Source organism: Xenopus tropicalis, chromosome 10 (assembly GCF_000004195.4).
Source record: "Xenopus tropicalis strain Nigerian chromosome 10, UCB_Xtro_10.0, whole genome shotgun sequence".
NCBI lineage: Eukaryota > Metazoa > Chordata > Amphibia > Anura > Pipidae > Xenopus > Xenopus tropicalis.
Window position 1 is genome coordinate 21,568,839 of NC_030686.2, and position 26,464 is coordinate 21,595,302.

A 26,464-nucleotide genomic window follows, 5' to 3' on the forward strand; every position below is an offset into this window, starting at 1 on the left:
TTGTCAGCTCCACATGATGACATTTTTGCTTGTTTTTACCTTGGGCTTCTGGCCGGTACCAGTTATCGGGTAGGTTTCCTCCTTTTTTGGAAGAACGTTGGATCTTTTTCAATAAACATTTTTTGGCTTTTTTCGAAGTCCTTGTGTGTGCGGCGTTCTGTTTCTTTATTGCCAATTTTAGCAAGCACCTAGGGCAGTTGTCTGATATCTTTTGAAGTGATCCTCCCAAAAACACTACAGGAACCATTTAGAAACACATTCAACTGACATTTTAATATCTTCACAAGTTTAAAATTGTACATATGTTGCTTCAGCAGAAGAAAAAAATAAATGAACATTTCTTTTACAATAAGGAACCAAAATACTAAAAATTGGAATATACAATTTAAGGCTGGGATACCATCAATCAGATAAGGAAGGGAAACATACTGATACCCAGTCATTGAGTGCTAGTGCAGCTGACCAAGAGCCTTCCTGGCAGCTACATGGGCGAGGTGGGGTTACAGGGCACTAATTTAAGGTCACAATTGTTTGCACAAAACCCTTTTTATAATTAAGTAACTGCAACAGAACTCTCAATAGTAAAATTTAGGTTTTACAAAATAGTCACAAGGTACAATTATGGAATGAACAGGAGGAGGGAAAAAAAAAAATGATTTGGACTTATGTTTTGCCAGTTCCACCAATCAGTGCCTTAAATGGAAACTCCAAACTCGGAGATGTTCCTTGTAAACGGAAACTCCACCCAAACCAGAAGTCATTTTTGTGTTATGAAAGAAAATGTAATTCCACACTTCCAGCACTAAAGTTCAATGACTGAAACAGAATTCAGCCAATAGTCCAGTTCCATCTCTTTAACTGCCTGGCGACAAAAGAGTACAACTTCTGTCTCTAGGAGGCAAATCAAGGAGGCCAACCAAGAAGATTTGGTAAGTAGCACAATTCATAATCCATAGAAGGTATAACTATCAGAATTACCAACCACAAGATGTCAAGGGGTGCAGAGCAGTAATCTTTTGAACAGCCATTATGTCCAATTTACAAGAATATAAAGGCATAGTTTCTTTTGTGCACAAAGCATACATGGCTACTTTATACATAAGGGAAACATTCACTTATCCTCTCAAAAAACAATTTATAGAAAATACTGGGTCAGACATTTATAAAAGGATACCTCTGAGGAAAGCAATATGGCAAGCTACCACTGACGAATATATTTTTGCATGAAGAATGAATGGTTACCTATCAGGATACTCATCTAAGATATGACCTCAGACGGAGCTTTAGTTAAAAAAATGTAAATACGACTTACATAATTTTACAGACCTCTCCTTAAAAAGCAGTGCTATGCCACTAGTTTGCACAATTATCATTCAAAAGCTACAGCTTCCACATGTCCAAGAACACCCAATGTCCCACCAAGTCTCTGAAGCACCTTGGCGCCAGCATAAAGACTAGACTTGCCAACTACAGGTCATTTAGAAGATGAAGATTAGAGAAAAACATCTTAAAAGACAGTGCCATGTACCGTTGAACTTATGATGTTATGTTACATAAGTGAACAGTTCAGGCCTAGACCTGGATGTCACAAAGTGCTGAAAAAAATATATATATGTTGTAACTACAATTAAAAATGTCAGACCGAAATTGTAGATTCCAACCACCATGCAGCAAAATACTCAATGGCATCCTGACATTAGTCAAGAGGGCATGTAGGTATTTTTTTTCTTACAGAAACACAACATATGGGCCAGAAGATCACAGCAGCTTGTGGAAATTAACCTACTTATAGTAACACTTTACTATTTAGTTTAGTAACTGCCTTGATCTAAATTTTCCTCTCACAGCACAACTGTAGACAAGTGCAAGCTCAGCTTCCACAGGAAGATCCTTGTAGGGTTACCATATCTTTGAATCACAACCAAAGAGTACAGATGTAATTACATAGCTTGTAGCTTGGCTACAGATCAATAGTGCAGGTTTATTTTTATAGGCGACAATGGAAAAAAACACGTTACCATTACAATATTTGAGATATGTAGGCATTAAAACTTTTGCTGGAAGAGCTTTCAGAAACCAGGGACAAAGACTGCCATTGCAAAAACAAATACAATTCAACAATTTTATGCAAAAATAAGCGCTATGATTTCTAACACTATTAAGAAGTTCTGTTTAAAAAAAAGGGATAAGTCAACTTGGCAGTTTGGGCGCTATTCCCCCTGTAAGAATGTAAGACAAAGGAGAGTAAAACAAAAATGTAGCCCAGTGCTGCCCAACTCATTACATCTACAGGGCCAATTATTTCTCATTGGAGGGCCAGATTAAATTAAAATGATGATGCCATATAGTGAAGTCTATAAAGCCTCTGAGAAGACTGGTCATAAAAAGAATTTGGAGGGCCACATTCAGCCTGTGGTCCTATAGCTGACAGCGCTAAGGTAGCCCATAACTTATAAGACATAATACCCCTACGCTAAAGTTTAGAGGAGCAGTTTTATGAAGCCAAATACACAGCTAAGGGGGCTTGTGTGAAAAGCCTGCACTGGACATGTGTCTTCAGGACTTTTCCCAACACAACTTGCCATAGCAAAACACCTTTGATTTGCATTCAAGTAAGGTCTATGGGAAAGACTTAGCCCATGACTACTGGAGCTGATCTCCCACAAGACCGTCCAAAGAGTACTGATGGCGTGATTTGTCTTGATAAAACCGATTCATGACGAAATCCCCACACATGTTGTATATGCCATTAGGCTGAGGCTGGCAATAAAGCAGGCAACATGATAGAAAAAATATATGTTATTCCTGTAGTATATTAATAATTAGGTAAACCTGATACGCAAAAAGATACAGTAGATGACCTTGGCGTGACAGAAGAACTCACTAAGGATCAGGACAGAATCACTAAGATTGTGATACATTCAAGAAAAGTTGCAAAAAGTGACAAGGTCCCTTGGCCCTAAAGGGCTTAAAATGCCTTAGCTTCCATGGGATGTATATTCATATAGGATTATAAAGGTTTCAGGGAAAACAAATGAAAAATTTGTGCTTCTGAATGTCCGAAAAAAAGACAGGTAGCAACCTTCAACTGAAAGCCATATAACATGAATTACACAACGGTCAATCACTGGTCATCTGGTAGCAAACAGCTACTTTACTAGGGTTTTTACAGCTACAAGTAGCCTTTGCCGTAGAGGCTGAATGGCTTTTCTATGGACTATATATGATACACATTAATAAGCATAAGAGATTCAGTTGCAGCATCCTTTTGTAACAGGGGTCAAAGCAAGTTGTGGTTCAGTGCCACTATTGACTGTAGCACCTTGCTCCATAGTACAAGACATTGTTGTATTCTTAGCAAACCCAATAACTGATGTGGCGTATTGATAGCATTGAGATAATCCCTCTATATAGAATTACAGCTGGCAAATGTTGCAAAATTTCAGACATTTTTCCATTAATGGTGGAGAGAATGTCACAAGTTCAAAAAAGGCAATGATGGTCTGCATTTCTCATCAGTTCAAATAAGAAAAAAAAAATCCAAACACTGAGGGGGAAAAAAAGGAAGGCTCCACAAGGATGCACTGATTTAATACAGTGTTTCAGCATTGCTGCTTCTGGGCCTCTTGATTTTTTCAATATTTTTCAGGATCATGTCATGTAATGTTACCTGTCAATTTGTATAAAAAAAAAAACACTTGTTAGACAGCTCAGATCTGATTGGCAGGATGCATTAATAACAGCAATTTGGACCCAAGGTCCAGTCAGACTACTACACTGCCTACAGAGCTACCTTTCTACAAGTTTTAAAACTTATATGAACTATAGCTCCGCTTCAGTCAGAAAGCCCCAGAAAGTGTGTCGGCTGACAGTCAGCCAAGGGGAAGCAGATAGAGGGTTGCCGGTTCTCATAGAATTTTATCTAAAAGGGTTGTTCACCTTTACATTAATGTTTAGTATGTTATAGAATGTCCTATTCCTAGTAACTTTGCAATTGATCTTCATTATTTATTATATATAGTTTTTGAATTACTTGTCTTCCGCTTCTACATATTTTCAGCTTTTAAATGGGGGGGGGGGGGGTCAAACTCTTTTGCTCTGATTTTACAATTTTATTAATATTACTTATCTTTCTATTCAGCCCCCCTCCTATTCACAATCCAAATTCACAATTAAACCACTGCCCGGTTGTGAAGTTAAACAAGACCCCAGCAACCAGATAACTGATTAAATTCCAAACTGGAGAGCTGCTTAACAAAAAGCTAAATAACGCAATAAACAAAAAATTGCAAATTGTCTCAGTGTATTATTGTGTACTAAAAGTTAATTTAAAGGTGAACAACCGCCTTATGGTCTGTTTGTAGAGAACTGACCAAATGGTTGTGTGCGTTGGTACAGTCTATACTTGAACTACAGTTCTACATGAACGACTGACTGAGTAACGCTATGTATTGGGACCATCTGTTTATTAACAACATGGGTTCGTGCTTGTAAAATTTTAATCCGGTCACAGACAGGCTGGACTCTGTCGACCACCACACCCAGCCCGTAATGTCATTGACCTCCAATTCTTCTCTTTCTTCCCTCTGCGGTTTTATATTTATATACTTGCTCCAGCTCTAACCTCTTTGGTGATATCAGACATGACGAGTGCAGCTATATAAGTAATGACAGCATATTGGGTCAAGTTGGGAAAAAGCAGGTAGGGTCAGACACAGGCCAATTTTTTTTTTTTATTATATTATATACCAAAAACATTTTAAAGGAGAAGGAAAGGCTAAGTCACTTGAGGGTGCTAAAATGTTAAGCACCCAAGTGACTTTAATCGCTTACCTCGTACCCCGGGCTGGTGCCCCTGTTAGGAGAAACCAGCCCGGGGTACCTGGAGCGATGCGCTTCATCCTTCCGGCTTCTTTTCGCTGCGACTAACACAATAGGCGCATGCACAGGAGAGTGAAAAGCCGACTCCTCTGTTAAAGTTCGGCTTTTCACTCTACTGCGCATGCGTGCGCGATACAGGAAGGAGGAAGTGCTGCAGCTACCCCGGGCTGGTGTTGTTCCCTCTAAACAGGGGCACCAGCCCAGGGTAAAAGGTATGCGATTCAAGTCACTTGGGGGTACCTAACATTTTGGCACCCCCAAGTAACTTTGCCTTTCCTTCTCCTTTAAAGGCAAACTTCTACTTTCAGGTACAGATATTGAAGTGTCAAAACGTGGCAGAAAATTTTTGCATACTTACATACTGATTTCTTAATTCTGAAATAATTAGTCGTAAGCTGATATATTCTTTCTCATCTATTTCTGTCACTGTACGTCGATAATCTTCCTGCAAGGAAAAATGATGGTGATAAACACTCTATATTATGCTTTATTAGTAACATGAGAAAAAGGTAAGCAGGTAGAAAATTGATCAATGACTGCCACCCTAAGAGCTCTGTACTTACCACATGTGGGTATTTAGCTATTTTGGAAACCAGTTTTGCCCTGGTGATGTAGTATCTGAGGAACAAAATTGAGGCATTTAATAACATTTATTTTCAATGCAAAATTTCTATTTTAAAATTATGTCTAAAAGACAAATTGCAAAGATTCTGTCACTCTCATATGCTAAACCTGAAAATGAAAAACAAAAAAAGTGAAAACTAAAACTAAGAAAAATGTAAAAGTAAACAAATTACTGGTACGCCAGGTGCTACAGAATGACTGCCAAATACTGCTCTCAAGTTAGCTATGTGGGAAATGCTGGATCATTTTGTAGCATATTAAGCTAAAAAATCTTCCCTGCTGACTGGTATAAGACATCTGCAGAACTTATCTCCCCCTGGCTCCACAAAACTTTGCTTGACGCAACAGAAAATAATAAACTACCTCGCTCCTTTAACATGGCCCTTATTGTGGTCATCCCCAAAGATGGAAAGCACCCATTGGAGTGCAGCTCTTATAGACCTATCTCCCTCCTCAATGTAGATGCAAAAATCTTCTCTAACAGACTGAAACTAGTAGTCGAGGAACTAATTGAGCCTGACCAAACAGGCTTTATGCCAAACAGATCCACCAATATAAACATCCGTAGGCTGTTCACTAATATCCATGCCGACCACACCAACAAAGGTTCCCGCGTAGTAGTCTCACTTGACGCAGCCAAAGCCTTCGACTCCGTCGAATGGCCCTACCTCCTGAAACTCCTTGAGAGGTTTGGCCTTGGTGAGCAGTTTGTTAAATGGGTGGGAATGCTATATGAAGCACCAACAGCAAGGGTTATGGTAAATAGACACCTATCCCCAGAGTTCTCTCTAGCTAGAGGTACCCGGCAAGGTTGCCCACTGTCGCCCCTCCTATTTGCCCTAGCAATAGAGCCCCTTGCCATTCTGATCCGACACTCTGCAGCCATAACAGGTCTCAAACTGGGGGCTGTGGAGGAACGTATATCTTTATATGCTGATGATGTTTTACTGTATTTGGACTCCCCTGGTGCCTCACTACAGACAGTCTTAGGCATAGTCCAAAACTTTGGGCACTTCTCTGGCCTGCGAATCAATTGGGACAAATCCAGCGTATTCCCCATAGGCTCAAATATTGATCCAAATATCTTCCCTCCTACTCCCTTGCAGTGGGTTGACACATTTAAATACCTGGGTATCCAAATAAGAAAGAAGCTGAGTGACTTCACTCCAAACAACTTAGACCCCATTCTTAAAGCCATGAAAGAGAAGCTGCTGGTGTGGGCCAATCTCCCTCTATCCATCTGGGGTAGAATCAATCTGTTAAAAATGATATTCCTTCCTAAATTTCTCCATATTTTCCACAACTCACCTATTTCCATTCCACAAAAATGTTTTGCCTCTCTAGATAAAGCACAGACTGCCTTTCTGTGGGCCAACAAACCTCCCAGATTTTCCAGAGTCAAACTTAGAGCACCAATCATGGAAGGCGGACTAGGTCTCCCACATTGGCAATTTTACTTCCTAGCAGCACAGGTCTACTATGTCCAATGGTGGTCCTCTCCGGATCTCACTAACCCCAATGTTCCACTCCAGGCAACCCTAGCTAGCTGAAGTATATCCCATTTCGTAAACCATTAGATATGCAAACTAATCACCCAATCATTGTGACACCCTACAAAGCATGGCAAAAGATACTACAATTATACACTGAAACCTCCAATCCTATCCCCGGGTCTGCCATTGTGGGGAAACTCCTACTTACCCAACTTCCAACAAATTGCCCCATACCGGGTGTGGCCACACTGGGGCATACGTACACTGGGAGATGTGACCAATGCTGGGGCCCTGCTACCTAGGAGCCAGATCAAACACATAGATACTGGAGACCTATTACCCTGGTTCTCATACTTACAACTCCAACAGGCCTTCCGACACCAATTCCAAAGAACCATAGTCCCCTTTGTGCTTACTAAGCTTGAAATCACCCTTCGAAACCCCTCCCCAAAAAAGCTGATCACTACACTATACTCTCTGCTCCTCTCTACCCTCTAATCCAAACCTACATGGCCATGTGTGAAAAAGTAATTGCCCCCTGAACCTAATAACTGGTTGGGCCACCCTTAGCAGCAATAACTGCAATCAAGCGTTTGCGATAACTTGCAACGAGTCTTTTACAGCGCTCTGGAGGAATTTTGGCCCACTCATCTTTGCAGAATTGTTGTAATTCAGCTTTATTTGAGGGTTTTCTAGCATGAACCGCCTTTTTAAGGTCATGCCACAACATCTCAATAGGATTCAGGTCAGGACTTTGACTAGGCCACTCCAAAGTCTTCATTTTGTTTTTCTTCAGCCATTCAGAGGTGGATTTGCTGGTGTGTTTTGGGTCATTGTCCTGCTGCAGCACCCAAGATCGCTTCAGCTTGAGTTGACGAACAGATGGCCGGACATTCTCCTTCAGGATTTTTTGGTAGACAGTCGAATTCATGGTTCCATCAATCACAGCAAGCCTTCCAGGTCCTGAAGCAGCAAAACAACCCCAGACCATCACACTACCACCACCATATTTTACTGTTGGTATGATGTTCTTTTTCTGAAATGCTGTGTTACTTTTACGCCAGATGTAACAGGACACGCACCTTCCAAAAAGTTCAACTTTTGTCTCGTCGGTCCACAAGGTATTTTCCCAAAAGTCTTGGCAATCATTGAGATGTTTTTTAGCAAAATTGAGACGAGCCATAATGTTCTTTTTGCTTAAAAGTGGTTTGCGCCTTGGAAATCTGCCATGCAGGCCGTTTTTGGCCACTCCTGGGAAGGTTCACCACTGTTCCATGTTTTTGCCATTTGTGGATAATGGCTCTCACTGTGGTTCGCTGGAGTCCCAAAGCTTTAGAAATGGCTGTATAACCTTTACCAGACTGATAGATCTCAATTACTTTTGTTCTCATTTGTTCCTCAATTTCTTTGGATCTTGGCATGATGTCTAGCTTTTGAGGTGCTTTTGGTCTACTTCTCTGTGTTAGGTAGCTCCTATTTAAGTGATTTCTTGATTGAAACAGGTGTGGCAGTAATCAGGCCTGGGGGTGACTACACAAATTGAATTCAGGTGTGATAAACCACAGTTAAGTTATTTTTTAACAAGGGGGGCAAATCACTTTTTCACACAGGGCCATGTAGATTTGGAGTTTTTTTTCTCCCTTAATAATGGAAACCTTCATTTAAAAACTGCATTTTGTGTTCAATGATGTTATCTTTGACTAATAGTTAACGGTTTTTGATGAGCAGAAACATTTAAGTGTGACAAACATGCAAAAGAATAAGAAATCAGGAAGGGGGCAAATAGTTTTTCACACCACTGTAACTGTGGTTCAGGGTTAGAAAAAAAGTGGGTGGGGCCACCAACCACCAATCAGATTTTACCTATTGACTTTCATTGGGGAAATTTAACCTGCTGCCATTCTCACAGTATTAACAAACCAACATGAAGTTTGTTCTTAAACTTTCCTTTCTAGTTTAATGTACAATTGCTAATTTCAAAGTGTTTTATTACAATTGTGATGTTACTGTATTTTTCCCCTACTAGACCATTCAGCAATCATACCTGGATATCTGGTCAAGGTATGAGGCTGCTTCACTCTCTACTGTTCGCAGCTCTGCTACAGTTTCTTCCTAAACAAGAAATGGAAAAAAAAAAAAAGTTGTCCATTACAAAGGAACAGTGGAGGACCATGTCAGAAAGACCAAAGGCCATCCAAGCTAAACACTGCATATTTGATATCTTTAAATACTAGAAGGTCAAAAGCATATGTACGGCTGACTGTCCACTGCCTCATTCCCAAACCAAACAAAAAAAGTATGATATTGGTCCCTCCTTTAATGCTACGAGAGCCTCCAGCCTCTACACTTATGGGATAAATTTACACTAGATTTTAAAACATTATTGGTGGGATTTGCTTCCATTCAGTTGTACGGGCATTAATGAGATTGGCCACTGACAATAAGTCAGCGTTCCAATTCTCCCAAGATGACAGGACACTTAATTCCTTCCATTCTCATCTCTGCCTGTGTGTGCCATACTCTGCCTGCCACATGCTGCCTGTGAGAGGTGAACCTGGCAGGGGATTGTTCTGTTAGCAGTTGGAAATAGCCATTAAATGGTCCTAAGGTGTGTAATTATGTGCTGGGGGCTGCTGTGCTACGCACAGGGGAGGAGGAGGCATATGGATTTAAGGGTGTGCCTTAATATGACATAATATAATTCTTTCACATATGTATGATGGTTGATATCCCCGTAGTGAGCACCAGGCATTTAGGTTTTTGCTGTGCTACCACCATTAATGTGGCCATGGTCTTAAAAGCTCTTATAACATGGATGTGGTTTGAAGTGTGTGCAGTTTAAAAAAGAGGAGTGATCAAAAATGGCTTTCATTAGCGGCCCTCCACTATGTATGCTAGAGAAATTACGGCCCTCGGTTGCACAGAAGTTTGACAGCACTGAACTAGATAATTCCATCAAACGGCTATTTATTTAAATGACTTCAATGGCAGCAACTTCCACACCATTTAAAAAAATCCCATACTCCCCACATAGTTCTTCTGCTGACATTGCTTCTCGGAGAAAGCTGTAGTGTGGACATATTTTAGATGGAATAAAATGTGGACATATTTTAGATGGAATACTTTGAGCCATACAGTGTATTTGAGGAACCAGTATAAAAACAAATTCCTCATTATGATGTCACAAGCATATGCTACCTGAATTGACACTCCAAAGTTATTTCCATCTTCTATTCTTGGTATCAAAAGCTGAACCCACATTTTTACCTGAAACAGCAAAGTTGGCATTTGTTAGTTGTAACTTAAAACAAAAAAAAAAAAAACGAAACTCTCCAAAAGATATGCCCAGTTATATGGCATGTAACAAAAGAAACATTCAACACCTTTTCAAATATTTCATAACTAAGGTAATATGTAGTATACAGTATGAGCTCTTACAGTGCCTACAGCTGTATCAGCAGGGCAATCTTACTCAAGGGTCATTTTTGTTAACTGCTGATCATTACTTGCCTTACAATTAGTAAGGCATACCGTCTTTATGCCCCCTTTTATAGTATCACTTTTTATGCCTGGTTAAAAAACATTATTTGTTACATTAGATGTTCAGATACTTAAGGTCTTGAAAGTCTTGTTGCTTTAAGTGCTTATTAGCTGTTTCCACACAGACGCTCACATGTATTTCTGACAAGTTGATACCAGAAGTGCTTCAAAAGTATTCCTTCTGTATGTGTAAGTTAGCACAATGCACAGACTGACCTCTCCTGTATATGACTGGAGCCAGTGTGTACAAATCAATAAACCAGGAAATAAAGGGTGGTTCATGGGGTAACAGATGGCAGTCTGTCTTTTCACATTGGGCCTATGATAGACTCTTGATAATTAGTTCATGGCCCTTTCTTTTAAGGCATTTATAACAGCAAAGTAAGGCCATGTAGAAAGTCAGTGAAGGAATAGTGGTATATTCCACAAACTTTAAATTACACGGTGGGTAAGAACGCTTTCACTTAAAGGAAAATGTATAAGACAGTGATAAACAAAGGTGGCAAGTAAATCATTCTTGGAGAAATGGGGAAAGATGAGGGCAATTAAACCCTTTCTTGGCAAGCCTATGCAGTATGTGGTACACCAATTGTAGAGTCTATGATGCTGACAAAGTACCACCAGTGCAACAGACTAAATTTCTGGGTCAGACTGAAGACAATGGAAAAGCTTGGGTTGAATCTGGCAACTCTAAACACCAGTAATTTTACTATTGTTTATACACATCTGGGGTGGCTTCCTAATGGTGGTTTTCAGCTCCACATTCACAGCACTCACACAACACACATTTTGCGAAGTGTACACGCACAATTGTGTATTTTTTTTATTGCATCTGTTTTTTTTCATGTTTTATTGCCATTGCAGATAGCATATTCACTAACCACACTGAGCAACATCTTTTGATTATTATTTTGGGGCTTATATTACATTTTCATGATTTTGGTGCATTTCTTATCATTTTATTGCATTTTTAGTTCTGCATAGGCTTTGTTCGATTGATTTTGTTCTTAAAACAAATTTGCCCAAGTCAAAATACTCACTGTGATTCTGACTGCAGATTTCACTAGGCGAAAAAACAAAACAAAAAAAAAAAAAAAAAAAAAACATATGCACTAGTACTGTGACTTGTGTTTAATGAGGATAACACTAAAGAATTTCAGTCTGGATTAAAGGTTTAACCTAGGGTAAAACTGGTTTTTCAGCACTGCAGGTCCCCACCTCAGAAAAAATGAAAAGCAAAAAGAATATTAGACACACCGTGTTGCATTTCTCAATCAGCAGTCTTATCTCAGGCTTTACTTTTTCAATGATCTCAACCAGCTGAGCATTGCTCTTCAGCATCCCATTTGGCATCACAAATACTTTGGTGCCTGCAAAGGTAAATGACATTGTTAAAACCGAACATATTTTTGTCTCTCCACTAACACAGTGCAACCATATTAATCCATTAGTAAAGGGGATTGAGAGAAGAATGTTTCTTCATGCTCTGCCATTTCTTTCAGGCTGATTGCGGATGGGGCACTGCAAATGCTGGCTCCTGCTTCAAACAGCCAGGTTAAATTGCTTGCAGTAGCAGAAAAACAATATTAGGATTGCACAATAATAAACCATACATCTCCAGAACTAGTATAAAATAAAAAAAAAAAATGTAAATAGTTTGGGTGCGTTTCTATCAATGACTGTTCCCTTTTAATTAGATTAACTGCCGATTATCTACTGGCCATAAAATGAAGCAGCCAAAACTTACAGCAATGGCTGTCATCTAATATATTATAAATCTATATTGTCTTGAATATTATCCACCTAATATGTTACAAATCTCTCACAGAGCAAATCCCTGTTCATGTTAAACAAGATCAACATAGAGAATAAAAGGATTTATGAACACAGTTTGGTGATCCAGATGATCAACACTTTTCTACCTGCTTCTACACAACCGAAAATAAATTGCTACCCATGACGTTTCGTCTTTCTCTATTCCCAATTACATCCATCCTTTACATCCAGAGTAACCAACCATTTCTTTGATTTAATTTTCCATCCTGCAGCAGACAGTTCAAATACAGTTTTTGATCGTCTGATGTCTCCAGTATTTTAACAACTCTTTTGGAAAAAACATGTTTTCCTATGACAGTGTTCCTTTAAAACGCATCAGCTAGAGCTTTTTCAGCAGAATGTTGCATAGAAATCAATTTTTCAAAATAAATTTTTTTTCAATATGTAATTTTTAATTTCACATGGGGATAGCCATATTCTTCATTTCCAAGGGTGCCACAGCCATGTGACCTATGGCTCTGATAGACCTGTCACACTTTACTGCTGAGCTGCGAGTTGGAGTGATACCACTCCCCTCCCTTTTCTCTCCCAACAGCCGATCAGCAGAACAATGAGAAGGTAGCAAGATAGCATCTCCCAGTATATAATCAGAATAGCACTCAGTAGTAAGAAATCCAGGTCTGGCTTGCCACTCCTCAAGTTGCATGGGAGTAGGGAAACAATAGGTTACCTGAAATCAGTCCTGAAATCATCCAGATCTCGATTGGGCAGCTTAAAAAAATCTAGTCGGATCGGGGACCGCACTGGCTCGTTGATGCGGTCCCCGGACCGACTTTGCCTATACCCGCCATTATAATTCGATCGTTAGGCCCCAGCCTGGATTCTCCCAATATCGCCCACCCATAGGTGGGGGATATCGGGAGAAGATCCGCTCGCTTGGTGACATCGCCAAGCTAGCGGATCTTAAGGGCACCTTTAGGCACAATGCACCGAGATGGCTGCCTACACACCAAAATTACAAATGAAAAAAAAAAAAAATACATTTGTTGGTTCAGAATAAAATTGTAAATGGTAGAGTGAATGATTTGCTATGTGAACAGTGTAATTGAGAAATAAAAAGTTTACTATAAAAATCATAAAAGTATCCCTTTAACAATATACAGCAATACAGCAGCAAATACCACTTAGAAAAAATCAGGCAAATATTTTAAGGGAACATTAATAATAGCATTCAAAGACAATGTTGTAAAAAATGTAAAAAAAGTAGTTTAAACTTCTGGTGTCGGTAACTTCTGGTGTTTGCTACTGATCTGTAACATGTATACAGCCAGAGAAACTTTAACTCCCCAATCCAAGAGGAGGAACAAAGATAATGAATGTAGTCAAATTTCTTACTGCAGTAGAGCAGCCTTGACAATATTTAACAGGTGCAACAGGGTTTCCATCACAAAAAAAAAAAAAAAAAATATATGGGACATACCCGGAAAATTTTCATCCACTTCCTCCAGTTTCCTCTTTTTCAGCGTGGGCTGCAAAGTCAAAGGGGAAAAAAAACGAGAAAAATTGTGGGTTTTAATAGACAAGTATTGCCAGTGGTAACGGTCTATTGCATTAAAATTTACTTGCAAAAATAGACTGAATTGGTCTTTAGTGCAAACAGGAATCAACAATTTATAACAGAACTTACAGCATCTAATCCATCATGGCTGTTTGTAAGGAGAATCGGATCTGGAACAGGCAGATTCATTTCTGAATGGATTTGTGTGAGATCTTGAACATTTAAAATTTGTTCCTAGTAAAGATAAAGCAAGACATTGTTATAACCTATTACATTAAATGTAGTATTGCTCAATATTAAACTAGCAAATTAAAATGAAGTGGGGCCACATAAAATAATGTTGAATTTTAAAAAGTGGTCATTGACCTAAAATTACACTTCCCTTATCACTAACTTTTGCTTACAAGTCTCTAATAAAAACAACTGCCTACTCTCCCTCGCCACCCAGAGATCACTGACCACTCTCCAGCAACTATAAGTGGAGAACCACAGGGATTAAGGCAGGAACAGTGCCCATGATGTGAAAGGCTCTAGACCCGAGAATCTTAACTATAGTTTCCAGAAAGTTACCTCTAGGGAACACAAAAATAAAATAATGTGAAAGACATTGAAAGCAAGAGTGAATAGCCAAAACAGAACAGAATGCAGGAGTGGAGAGCAGATAGGCCTGGACTGGCAATCTGTAGATTCTGGAAAAATCCAGAGGGTTGCTGTAAAATGCCATAGTGTTTTTGGGCCTCTGTGTACTTGGAATGCCAGCACCTATTTTAAACCCCCAGCCCAAGCCTGACACCAATACTAAAATAGAACTGAGAAGTGGAGAGTACAAAAGTAAATGTAATACAGAAAAGAAAGACAATGGGAGAGTATGTTTGGGATTAAAATTTCCTTTAGTTTAACACATGGTAGTCCTGCACGGAACCAATATTTTAAATCTGAACCCGGACTTGTAGAGCTGGGCGGTATGACCAAAAATTTATATCACGGTATTTTTCAAAATTATATCGGTGTCACGGTATTTGACGGTATTTTTTTTTTCCATGCATGATTAGGTGTTAACCCCATTTCCTAATAAATTAGAGAATAATTACTGCAGTATTGAAAATCAGAGTCAGGCAAGCGAAGGATCGGCAACAGAAAGTCGTAAGGTAAATCAGGCAGGCTTAGTTTCCCAGGCAAGGCCGCAGACAACATAGCACAGGAGGAGGCGTTTGATAGCTTTAAATACCCCCCACGCATGCGCAGAACCGGTGCCTTCAGCGCGTCACGGACGTGCACGCTTTGATATGTACATGCGCTTTGATGCAAGGAGGCGCGCGAAACCGGGCCGCACGGGTGAGTACCCTGACACTTGTATTGCAGTATCTGAAAAATGAATATAGTTTTAAAAAAAAACACCGGTATTCGGTATTAAACGGTATATCGCCCAGCCCTACACTTGCATTTCTAACTACTTGGACTCACTACCCGATATGCAACTGCCTTATCTGCAACCCACTGACCGCCATTATACAGAGGACGTGCTGTGGTTACAAACGAGAAGTGATAACATGCAAAATTATAAATATAGATCCCGCTACTCCCCGAATCTATATCCACATCTGGAAATCCTACCCACAAGCCACAGGGTATCCGCTATTTTTGCAGGTAACTCGTGGGTACCTGACCCACTGCAGGACTCTTAACACAAGTTATTTGTGTTTAGCGGTCTCATTTTAGAAAATTTTTAAAAATGTCACTTACACTTGCATAATAGTTATGTCTCAGTGGCATAACTATAACCCTGACAACATTTTACTGAAGTTTTCAACCAAAACACTTTAAAACCTTATAGAGACACTTTGTTTTCCAGGATTATTCAACATTCCTTCTATTTTAAGCAGATGCCAAGTTCCTGCTGATTAAAGCTACCCAACAGCAATAAACTTAAATGTGCCAACGCGCATTTCACCCCTTACATTGGGGCTTTATCAAGGCCAATGTAAGGGCGTGAAATGCACACTGGTGCTTTTTAGGTTCAAGTCAGGTCTCTCTCTTTTTTTATTATTTACCTGATGGGGAGCTTTTCTTTATAAGTACTAGGCACTGGGGAGTTGTTTGCATGAGGGGTAGGTTTGACCCATTTCTTGCCCCTGAGACTCATTACTGGTATTGGGTCACTGTATGGAATGTGTGTGGGTTTGATTTGGTGCGATTTCACACATTGATGGCAGGATCTTTTAGCCACTTTTTTAGATAGTGATATCTGAGTTATTGTGGTTAAGGAATCTAGTATATAATCCAGCTTTCCACTTGTGTGCAATAGTTTACTGACTTTTTCTCTCCCTTGGGAGTTTGATCCCCCTTAACAGGTAACCCTGCACTATTAGAAAAATTAAAAAAATAAAATGTTAAAATTATCAGTTATCACACATACTCATGGTGTGCATTTTATCTATACTGAATAAAAGTTATATTTTAATGAGGAACTTTGTCTTGGACATCCAAGAAGGGGAGATGTATCTTTATGGTCATATTTTTTCTTTTGTAAAATAATAGGTTCATATAATTATGATCTTGCACACCTTCTTTGATTAATTTTAGGCTTTAACATCATGGTGATGCTCCCCTTTGCAGTTTAGCAAATTATACAATTACTGCAATGTGACTGGAATGATGCTTGGTTAAGTACCATTTTCTCCTATAAACACTTGTACAGCTGAGCAAGTACTGTGAAATGAGAATATAACATAAGGCTGATGCCACACATGGCGTAGGGCTGATTTTTTCGGCAAGCGGAAAAACGCTTGCCGAAAATTCAGCCCTATGCCTGCTACTTGTGCCTGCACCCGAATGAATGGGATACGCTCGTGTGCAGGCAAATGTAGCCGATATACGCATGAAAACGCGAGAGAATGCAAAGTCTCGCGTTTTCATGCGTATATCAGCTACATGTGCCTGCACCCGAGCGTATCCCATTCATTCGGGTGCAGGCACAAGTAGCAGGCGTAGGGCTGAATTTTCGGCAAGCGTTTTTCCGCTTGCCGAAAATTTCAGCCCTACGTCTCGTGTGGCATCAACCTAAGGTTATATAACTGAATTCAGATGACTAGTAACATACCCATATATTTACCACAAAGGAAAACACTGCCTGTTTAAAAGTCTACTTAAGAATATTACACTGTAGAACGCAAATTTTTAATTATTTGTGTGTTTTTATTGCCTGTTTATGACTTTTATTACATTTCTCCGATAGGGCAATGGTGACATTCCCTTATACACCACAATAGTTTGCTGCTTCCCAGCCCGAAGTCATCGACTGTTTTATGACCTACACCCAACCCGACTCCCACTTGATAAGTCATATGTTTGGGCCAGTAGCAATAGCGGAGGGGTTAGCTCTAGTACATCACCAAAGGGGAGGGCCCTGCTTGAGGTTTGACCTACTACCTGCTGAACCCGCACCTAGGGGTCACCTTCTTGACCTGAACCGACCCAACGCATCATAATTTACTTTTCACTGCAGTAAAGAGGGAAATACTAGAGATGGTCCCATGGAAGAAATCTATATACCCTGTGTGTTTGTAATAGCAGTCAAAGATGTATCAGAATTCTCTGCTCTTTTTTCTGAGCTGTGCTAAGTTAAAAAAACCTCCTATTCAGATTAGCAGTAGTGATCCTTTGTTGAATGGCCACAGTATAGCAAAGGCATTAACACTAAAAAGGGAGCAGTAACTTCATATCTATACCCTTGGTTCCAGATTGTGGCATTGGGCAGGCAGTATATTTTGAATACATTTAAACTATCTTAGATTTATAATATGTTAATACACATTTAGTTTAGTGTCCCTCTCTACACTGTTTAATGACATTTTGTAAAATTACCTTAAGAAATCCATCAAGCTCTAATAATTTCTTTGGGAAGAAGCTAGCAACGAGATCTTCAGCCTGCAAAGAAAGCAAAATACAAACAAAAGGCAAATAATAGAAAACGTATATAAACAGAGCTATTTTATGCTAGAACTTTGCCACTTGCAATTAATGCACTACTCCTCAAGAAATAGGAGAACTTTATAGATATCTCAGACCTTCGTGCAAACTGGTAATGTGAGGGGCAGGGCAGTGTAAAATAATTAATAATAGACCAGGTCCTGCTTTCATAAAGGTGTTGTTCAGCTTTAAATTAACATTTAGTATTTTGAGGAGAGTACTATTCATAGACAAGGAGGAATTGGTCATTTTTTTATCATTGATGGTTTTTAAATTAATTAACTATTTATTCAGCAACAGTCCAGTTAATTTTAGCAGCTCCCTGGTTGCTAGGGTCCAAATTACCCTAGCAACCAGGCAGTGGTTTAAATGAGAAATTAAAATATAAATAGGAGAGGGACGGAATACAAAGCAGAGTAATAAAAAGCACCAATAACAAAAAAAGTCCCAAAGGGCAACAGTTTTTTTTGGCTGCAGGATGACCCCCACAGAGTGGCCCCCATTTGAAAGATGGAAAAAAAGCCGACAGAGGAAAGCAAATAATTCAAAGAAGATAAATGCACACTGCGGAACTGAAAAGTTGCTAAGACCTGGAAAATCTTTAACATACTAAAAGTTAATTTGAACCACCTTTAAAGACTATTTACTGGGAAAAAAGCATGGCGTAATGTATAACATGTACCTTTAAGTACATTTATGGGATCTACGATTCCCCTTTAAAGGAACAGTAACACCAAAAAATGAAAGTGTATAAAAATAATTAATTTATTATGTACTATTGCCCTGCACTGGTAAAAGTTGTGTATTTGCTTCATAAACACTACTACAGTTTATATAAATACCCTGCCGTGTAGCCATGGGGGCAGCCATTTAAATTGAAAAAAGGAGAAAAGGCATAGGTTACATAGCAGATAACAGATAAGTAGCATAGATTCCCATTGTATTCTACACAGTTTATCTGGTATCTTCTTATGTAACCTGTGCCTTTTCTCCTTTTTTCAATTTAAATGGCTGCCCCTATGGCTACACAACAGCTATTTCTATTAACTACAGTAGTCTTTCTGAAGCAAACACACAACATTTACCAGTGCAGGGCAACAGTACATTATATTTTAATTATTTTAAAACATTTTTATTTTTTAGTGTTACTGTTCCTTTAATGACAGCATCCTTTTAACAAAGCATCAACATTTTTCACAGAGAGATACAAAAAGAAAAGAAAAGGGAAACCCCCGTTTGCTTTCACCTGCTCTGGGCTCTAAGCGAAAATGAAAATATGTACATTATTTGTGACTTATCCCCCCCCACCCCAATCACTTTTATCATAAAAAAAGCTACCCATTCAGCACAGTGCAAGACTTGATATGCCATATGACATGATCATACTCAAATGAAGGAAAATCTGTCAGCTCTTGCTATGATACTAGATGACAACTACCATGCCATATCGAAACTATTCCTACAGTAATCTGGGAAACAAATACCTGTCCCTCATCAAAGCAAAACTAATTGAAATGAAAATGTTTACCTCGCTGGTTATTCTTTCTCGGAAGCAATCCACCTAGAAGAAAAAAAAGATACATTAGTATTAGTGGCCAACTACCAAGGTATCTGCAGAGACTTCATTTCCCTTGAATTAATCTTATCCAACCATTTCACTAAGTCATTATGCTTTTATTTACTAAACAAACCTGACTCTGACTTAGTAACACCCACAGCATTCAATCAGTGCATGGCTTTTACAGGGCTACAGCGTTTGTTGTTGTGAGATACTAGATTGGTGCAGGTTACTAAGAGACATGCTTAGTATGTCTCTCTGAAACGTTTCTTGGGAGAGGTTGCTGAAACAACCATAGATTACTCCCTACCCATTATGGCACATAGATAAAAGTCAGTGGGAAGTCAGCACAACAGTTCTCAGTGTTGTGTCACTATAAAGAGCTGGGAAATAACTGTTAAAGGAGACATTTTATATAAAGTTCATATTTAGTTATAATATTCATCCTCCCTCAAAATGTGAAATGATGCAGAAAGAAAGAGGTTTTGAAAACATTTTACCTCCTAAAACTGCCATTATATGAGAGCTGCAGAGACAACCACTCAAGTCTGAAGCCAGAGCAAAATGAGACATGGGAGTGTCCTTCAATCTCCCACAGGAACTGGTCACAGCACTGACTGACAGGCTTTACTCAGCAGCAGCAGGGAAATCCCTCCCTCCTTCTGGGGGGGAAAAGGAGCAAGTAGAGCAGGAACAGACTGTCTGTGACATCGCTAAGCCCCGCCCACACTTTAAGTAGGTGAGGGTGTCATAGAAGTCTGAGTAAGTATGAGGGCCGGCAGCTCTGAGCGATATACTGAAGAGTCTAAACCGGAAGCTGGCATAAGGTCTGGGTAGAGCACAGTTTTCAAGCTGTTATGGACATATTTGAACCCAAAGGTATTAAAATAAAAGCACTTCCTTCTATTTTACAGTTTTTTAGATGGTTTAGTGCATTGTAAAAATGTATGCTATATATCCCCTTTAATGTATCCTCTGACACATTCCCTTCCTTGTCACATGCCCCTATTACTCACTGGCTTGCAGTTCTGTGTTCAGGAGTGACCCAGCTTGCTCTCCCTATATCTTAAGAACCTCATTTGGGATAGCAGCGCTAGGGTAGCAGCGCATAAGTGAATCCTTCCAAAGTGAATCATTCACAAGTGAACTGGAAAAGGAGTTTAACAAGGAGTTAGGAATTGACACCCTCTCTCTTCTGTTCATTCTACAGGTAATTGCTGCACTATTTCCATCTGCACTGTGGCCCTGAATACTGCATTTTTTGCTAGTTTATTGGGTAATTGCTGCACTATTTCCATCTGCACTGTGGCCCTGAATACTGCATTTTTTGCTAGTTTATTGGGTAATTTAGCTAGTTCTATTTCCATTCTCAATTCCCAAATATTGCATGCCCCCTATTCCTGTGCTCCAGCAATTTGTTGATTTTATGACCCACATCGTAAACTGTTTGTGCTTCCAAAGGTAACTTCTTCCTTTCACCCCCCAGCTGACTGTCCCTACTCTATAACAATATCTCCCTCTCTCCTCCATTCTACACACTGCTGCTCTTACAATCTTTATACATTTTTGAAAAATCTAGCACCTCTAACCAATAACTCACAAAAGCATAACGATTTTAAATCATTCTCACACCTCCTCTCCCTCTCCTTACTGCTACTACTGGCCGCAGGTGATATTTCTCCCAATCCTGGTCCCTGTCATATACCCATTTCCTATCGCCCACGCAATGCTTCTCCTGGTAAAACCCTCACAAACCGCTAACCCGTCTAACATTATTCACATTCCCACTCTCTCCTCTTCTTATCTCCCCTTCTCTTGTGCCCTTCTCAATACCCGCTCTGTAACTAACAAAGCCGCTTTTATTCATGATCTGTTTTACTCCAAGTCTTTTCACCTTTTTGCCATAACAGAGACCTGGCTCTCTCAGAATGATAATGCTATTGAGGCAGCTCTCTCCTATGGCGGCCTTTCATTCTCTCACACTCCCCGCATTACTGGCCGTGGGGGAGGGGGAGGGGGAGGGGGAGGGGTTCTGCTCTCCCCTCATTGCCGGTTTAAACTAATCCCTATACCCCCTACTTTCAGTTTTCCTTCTTTCGAGGTGCATACGGTTCAGTTGTTCCACCCTCTCTCTGTGCGGGTGGCAGTTGTTTACAGACCTCCTTCTTCAAAATCCTTGGCTACTTTTCTCTCTGACTTTGAATCCTGGCTCTCTTTTTTTCTATGCTCTGACACCCCTGCAATCATTTTAGGCGACTTCAATTGCTGACCCCTCTCAGCCCTGGCCCTCTCGATTTCTCCATCTAACCTCCTCCTTTGATCTCCGGCAATGGACTAATACCCATAAGGATGGTCATTTTCTAGATCTGGTCTTTCTAAAAATCTAGATCTATCTACATTTAACAGTGAGCCTTTTCCTCTTTCAGATCATCATCTTATCTCCTTTTCTATCTCGCACGCTCATTCTCCCTCTAACTCTCAGCCTAAAACCCTGATTCGCAACACGCGAATGGTTGATAACTGCTCTCTCTAACTCTTAGTTCTAGCCTCTCCTCCTCCTGTGCATCCTCTGATCCTGAGCTACTGGTAAATACCTACAACTCAATTTTATCATCTGCAATTAACACCCATGCCCCCCTGCAGCCCCAACGCAGTCGTGCCCGCAATCCCCGTCCCTGGCTTAACCCTCAGACGCGATTTCTGCGCTCCTGTGCACGATCTGCTGAGCACATTTGGAGGAAATCACGCGTTAAAGCTGACTTCCTCCACTATAAATTTCTTATGGTGTGCCTCAATACTGCCCTATCCCAGGCCAAGCAAGCATACTATAACACACTTATAAATAATAATAAATCAAACCCGCGGCGCTTATTCTCCATATTTAACGCGCTACTTCATCCCTCACCTAATGAATCAATCGTATCTGAACACACCCCCCAGGACTTTGCCGACTTCTTTAAAAGCAAAGTCGATTCTATCCGCAATCAATTTTCCCAACCCTCAGATACCGGTAATCTCGACCTTCCTAAATCTCCTCTCTCCCTATTCAGCTCCTTCAGTCTCGTAACAGAGTCTGAAGTTTCTCAGCTTCTCCGATCCTCTCCGCCTACTACCTGCTCGCTGGATCCTATGCCCTCATCCCTACTAAAACAGTGTGCCCCTGCCCTTACTCCAACTCTTACCCACATATTCAATTCCTCTCTGGCTTCTGGTACTTTTCCCTCTCTCTTCAAACAAGCATGTGTTCTTAAAAAGGCTACACTGGACCCGTCCTGCCTTTCTAACTACCGTCCTGTCTCTCTCCTGCCCCTAGCCTCTAAACTCCTGGAACGTCTAACGTCTAACTAACTTCCTCTGCACCCATAATCTGCTGGACCCTATGCAGTCTGGTTTTCGGCCTGCGCACTCCACTGAGATGGCCTTATGTAGAGTGGCAAATGATCTCCAGACTGCCAAGGCCAAAGGATGCTACTCTCTAACCGCTCCTTCTCTGTCGCTCTTACTAACAAATCCTCTACCCCGGTTCCGCTTAGTGTGGGGGTGCCTCAGGGCTCTGTGCTTGGTCCCCTGCTGTTCTCCCTGTACACTCTCTCTCTACGAGACCTTATTTCTTCTTTTGGTCTTAAATATCACCTATATGCAGATGACATCCAGATATATTTAGACACCCCTGCACTAACTGCTGATGTCCAAACCCAGATTGGTAACTGCCTCCTGGTTATCTCCTCCTGGATGAACCGACGCCAGCTCAAACTTAACCTAGCTAAAACAGAGCTCATGGTCTTCCCGCCCAAACCTGGCCCTCCTCCTCCTTTCACCATTACTATTGATGGCATGACCATCAACCCTGTAAATTCTGCACCCTGCCTTGGGGTTATCTTTGACCAGTCTCTCTCCTTCTCTAACCATATTAATAACACTGCCAAAACCTGCCACTTTTTCCTCCGCAATATTGCCAAGATACGCCCCTTTCTTTCACAAGCAACAGCTAAAACACTAATCCATGCCCTTATCCTTTCCCGCTTAGATTACTGCAATCTCCTACTAACCGGCCTCCCAGACTCCCACCTCTCTCCCCTGCAATCAATCTTAAACTCTGCTGCCAGGATCCTCCTGCTCTCTCCTAAGAGGGATCCTGCTCAGCCTCAATTAAGCTCACTAGCATGGCTGCCTGTCAAGCAAAGGATAGCTTACAAAATCCTTCTGCTGACATTCAAAGCCCTTCACTCCTCTGCTCCTCACTACATTTCTTCACTGGTCTCCCTACATGTTCCTGGTCATCTCCTCCGCTCCTCTCAGAGCCTCCGTCTCTTTACACCATCCACACCCACTGCGCTCTCTCGTCTTAAACCTTTCTATCTCGCTGCTCCTTACCTCTGGAACTCTATCCCTGAATCCCTCCGTAGGGAACACTCACCCACTCTCTTTAAGAAAAAGCTCAGCTGTTACCTTCTGGAGCACTAAAACATTATTTTGCCCAGTCCTGCGCTTAAGGGCAAATGCCCATACCTGATGCACTCTTACCTTCCAGTTTGTGCCTGTATGTTACCCAACCACTCAGATTGTAAGCTCTACGGGGCAGGGACCTCCTTCCTACTGTGTCTCATACCACATGGCACATATATACCGGTATATATACACATATATGTATTTATTTATTATATCACTTGTCCTCCCTGTGTGTAATTTTGTATTCTGTAAGACTGTACAGCGCTGCATACCCTTGTGGCGCTTTATAAATAAAGTTATACATACATACATACATACAGTTCCAGGTTATGACAAAGCAACAAAAAGAGGTCCACAAGCTTGATGTGGTCATAAGGCTCCATTGTCACTTGGCTTTAGTGGATAGGGGCTGTCATCTCCTGGCCAAGCTAGAAGTTAGCTGAGGTTGCCATGAGTGACAACTCAGACTTGGCCATGTCCAGTATAGTTATCCAACTATTTATCTATATAAAACCTTACAGACTATACATAACAGTGCTCACTAGGAAACATTTAACAGCACTGGGCAAATCTGTCCATGGGCAGTAACCCATAGGGATTGGTTTTTTGGGATTGGCTTTTTTAAGCCAACTGCAGGTAGAACAATGAATGCAAAATTTGATTGGCTGCCATAGATTACTGCCCATGGGCAAATTTGCCCAGTGTTAATAACCTTGGCCAAATGAATATCTCCTACATGAAAGTCTAAGGCACAATGGATGTGCTGACTGCTGTGGCAATAAGGCAGAAGATGGGGATGCAAAACCCCTCTATTCATTGCTCCATAAAGTGATATATGAGGAAATACACTGTTTAAAGTAGAGCTAAAGCTTAAAGGAGAAGGAAAGGAAATCACTGGGAGATGCCAAAATGTTAGGCACTGTGCAGTGATTGTAACAGATACCTCAGGCCGGCGCTCCTGTTAGCAGTAAACTGCACTGGCCCGGGGCACCACTTGCACTTGAGTGTAAAGCTAAACAAAAAAAAACAACAAAAAAAAAAAAAATATATATATATATATATATATATATGATGCCCAGCTGCCCAGAGCACAAAGTGTGCAGTGTCATAAACCCAATAACCCCTAAGGTAAGCTTCTCTACAGCTGCCCAGAGCACAGTGTGCAGTGTCATAGACCCTCCTAACAGAATCCAAAGTGGGGAGCTCCTGTGCACAACTTTGAAGGCCTGGATCATTACTAAAATTGGGCTGCTAAACCTTTAGGCTAGGTCAATAACAGAATACAAAATAAGGCATTACTAGCCACATTTGCTTTAAGAGTTTCATTCTCATTTAAGGCAGACATAGAAGCAGTCGATCAAGAGACAACATGGGTATTTTTCAGCAGTGGCCCATCTGAAGCCTGCATTGGCCAGCATGTTTCCCATTTGTCACTATGGTAGGAACAGTTTGCAAACCAGTTATCCTTACAAAAAACCCTGTGTGCCACAGACCTAACAATGGTTCTTATCCTACCTCGGTACCCCTATAAATAATGGGCCACTTGCATGGTTCTGCAATGGTTCTCAATGCCATGAGATTCACCATATGGTCAAGGTAAATTTAGATATAAATGGCAAATGTAAATAACCAAACTCAAGCTAAACACATGAAACAATTCACACATTTCCTCCCTTGCTAAAAAGGCCTGCAACCCCTTCATGGAACGACCCACTTTATCTGCCCATACATACAGGCAAGCCACCGCCGAGCTTCTTATTAAGGCCTATCACGTACAAACCACCTGTCTGATAAGCAAACTAGGTGTGGCTGCCTCAAACCCCTGTACCTTCCCAGCCATTCCCTCGGGCAAGAGAGAACCCCGCCACCGCACGTCACCTTTTTCTTGAGCTCCTGGTCCACTTTAAGTAGGGATGACATGATGGGCAGCAATACTGAGTTACAGCACAATGATCCTTCCACCGGTTACTCACTAGTCCGGACGTGACGTCTGAAACGCCGGGCTGCGAACTGCTGCGGAGGTGAACAGGGCGTGGCTAAAGTTTCAGCCAGTCACAATACAGAATACTATTCAGGATGAATAGTTTGAGCCAATCAATCCTTTTTGCCGGGAACATGTGCTTGATCTTGACTCGGAACAGCGTGTGCTGAGTGATTGCATGGCCGGTACAGAAGCGGCCCGCGTGTATTGCCAGACAAATCGGGAAAAAAATTGGGCACTACAGTAGTGGTTAAAACGTTTCATGTTAGGGACTGATGGACTTTCAGGCGTGTAGAAAGGCGAGCTCTAGGTAACTGAACCGCATTGCCAGCTGCGCACTGATATCTATCTAAGATCTAGATTTTAGAACTAGTGCTGGTTGACAGGGCTATGCAAGGATACCGTTATGTAGGTTCTAGACTTAGAGCTGTCTGACACGGCTGCGAAATGATACTGTGATCTAGGTTCTAGAACTAGTGCAGTCTGATAGGTTGTAAGGTATATTTATCATGCTGTGTAAAAAGTTGAATGAAGCATTACCTGTGATGTTGCCCAGGGCAACCAATCAGCAATAAGATCTCAACAGTTAGAAAACCAAAGCAAAGCATCTGATTGGCTACTATAAGCAACATCAC

General features: G+C 40.8%; 1 protein-coding gene across 2 annotated transcripts; it reads right to left on the reverse strand.

The window, feature by feature from the left end:
* Positions 1-246: 246 nt before the first annotated feature.
* On the reverse strand, positions 247-25,839 carry psme3 (proteasome activator subunit 3). Of its 2 annotated transcripts, none has more exon segments than NM_001102730.1 (11): positions 247-3,670; positions 5,240-5,326; positions 5,445-5,499; positions 9,043-9,110; positions 10,197-10,265; positions 11,796-11,908; positions 13,795-13,843; positions 14,002-14,106; positions 17,737-17,799; positions 19,370-19,402; positions 25,727-25,839. In NM_001102730.1, coding segments are annotated over 11 exon segments (765 nt in total). In that variant the 5' UTR covers positions 25,769-25,839; the 3' UTR covers positions 247-3,589.
* Between the last annotated feature and the right edge of the window lie 625 nt (positions 25,840-26,464).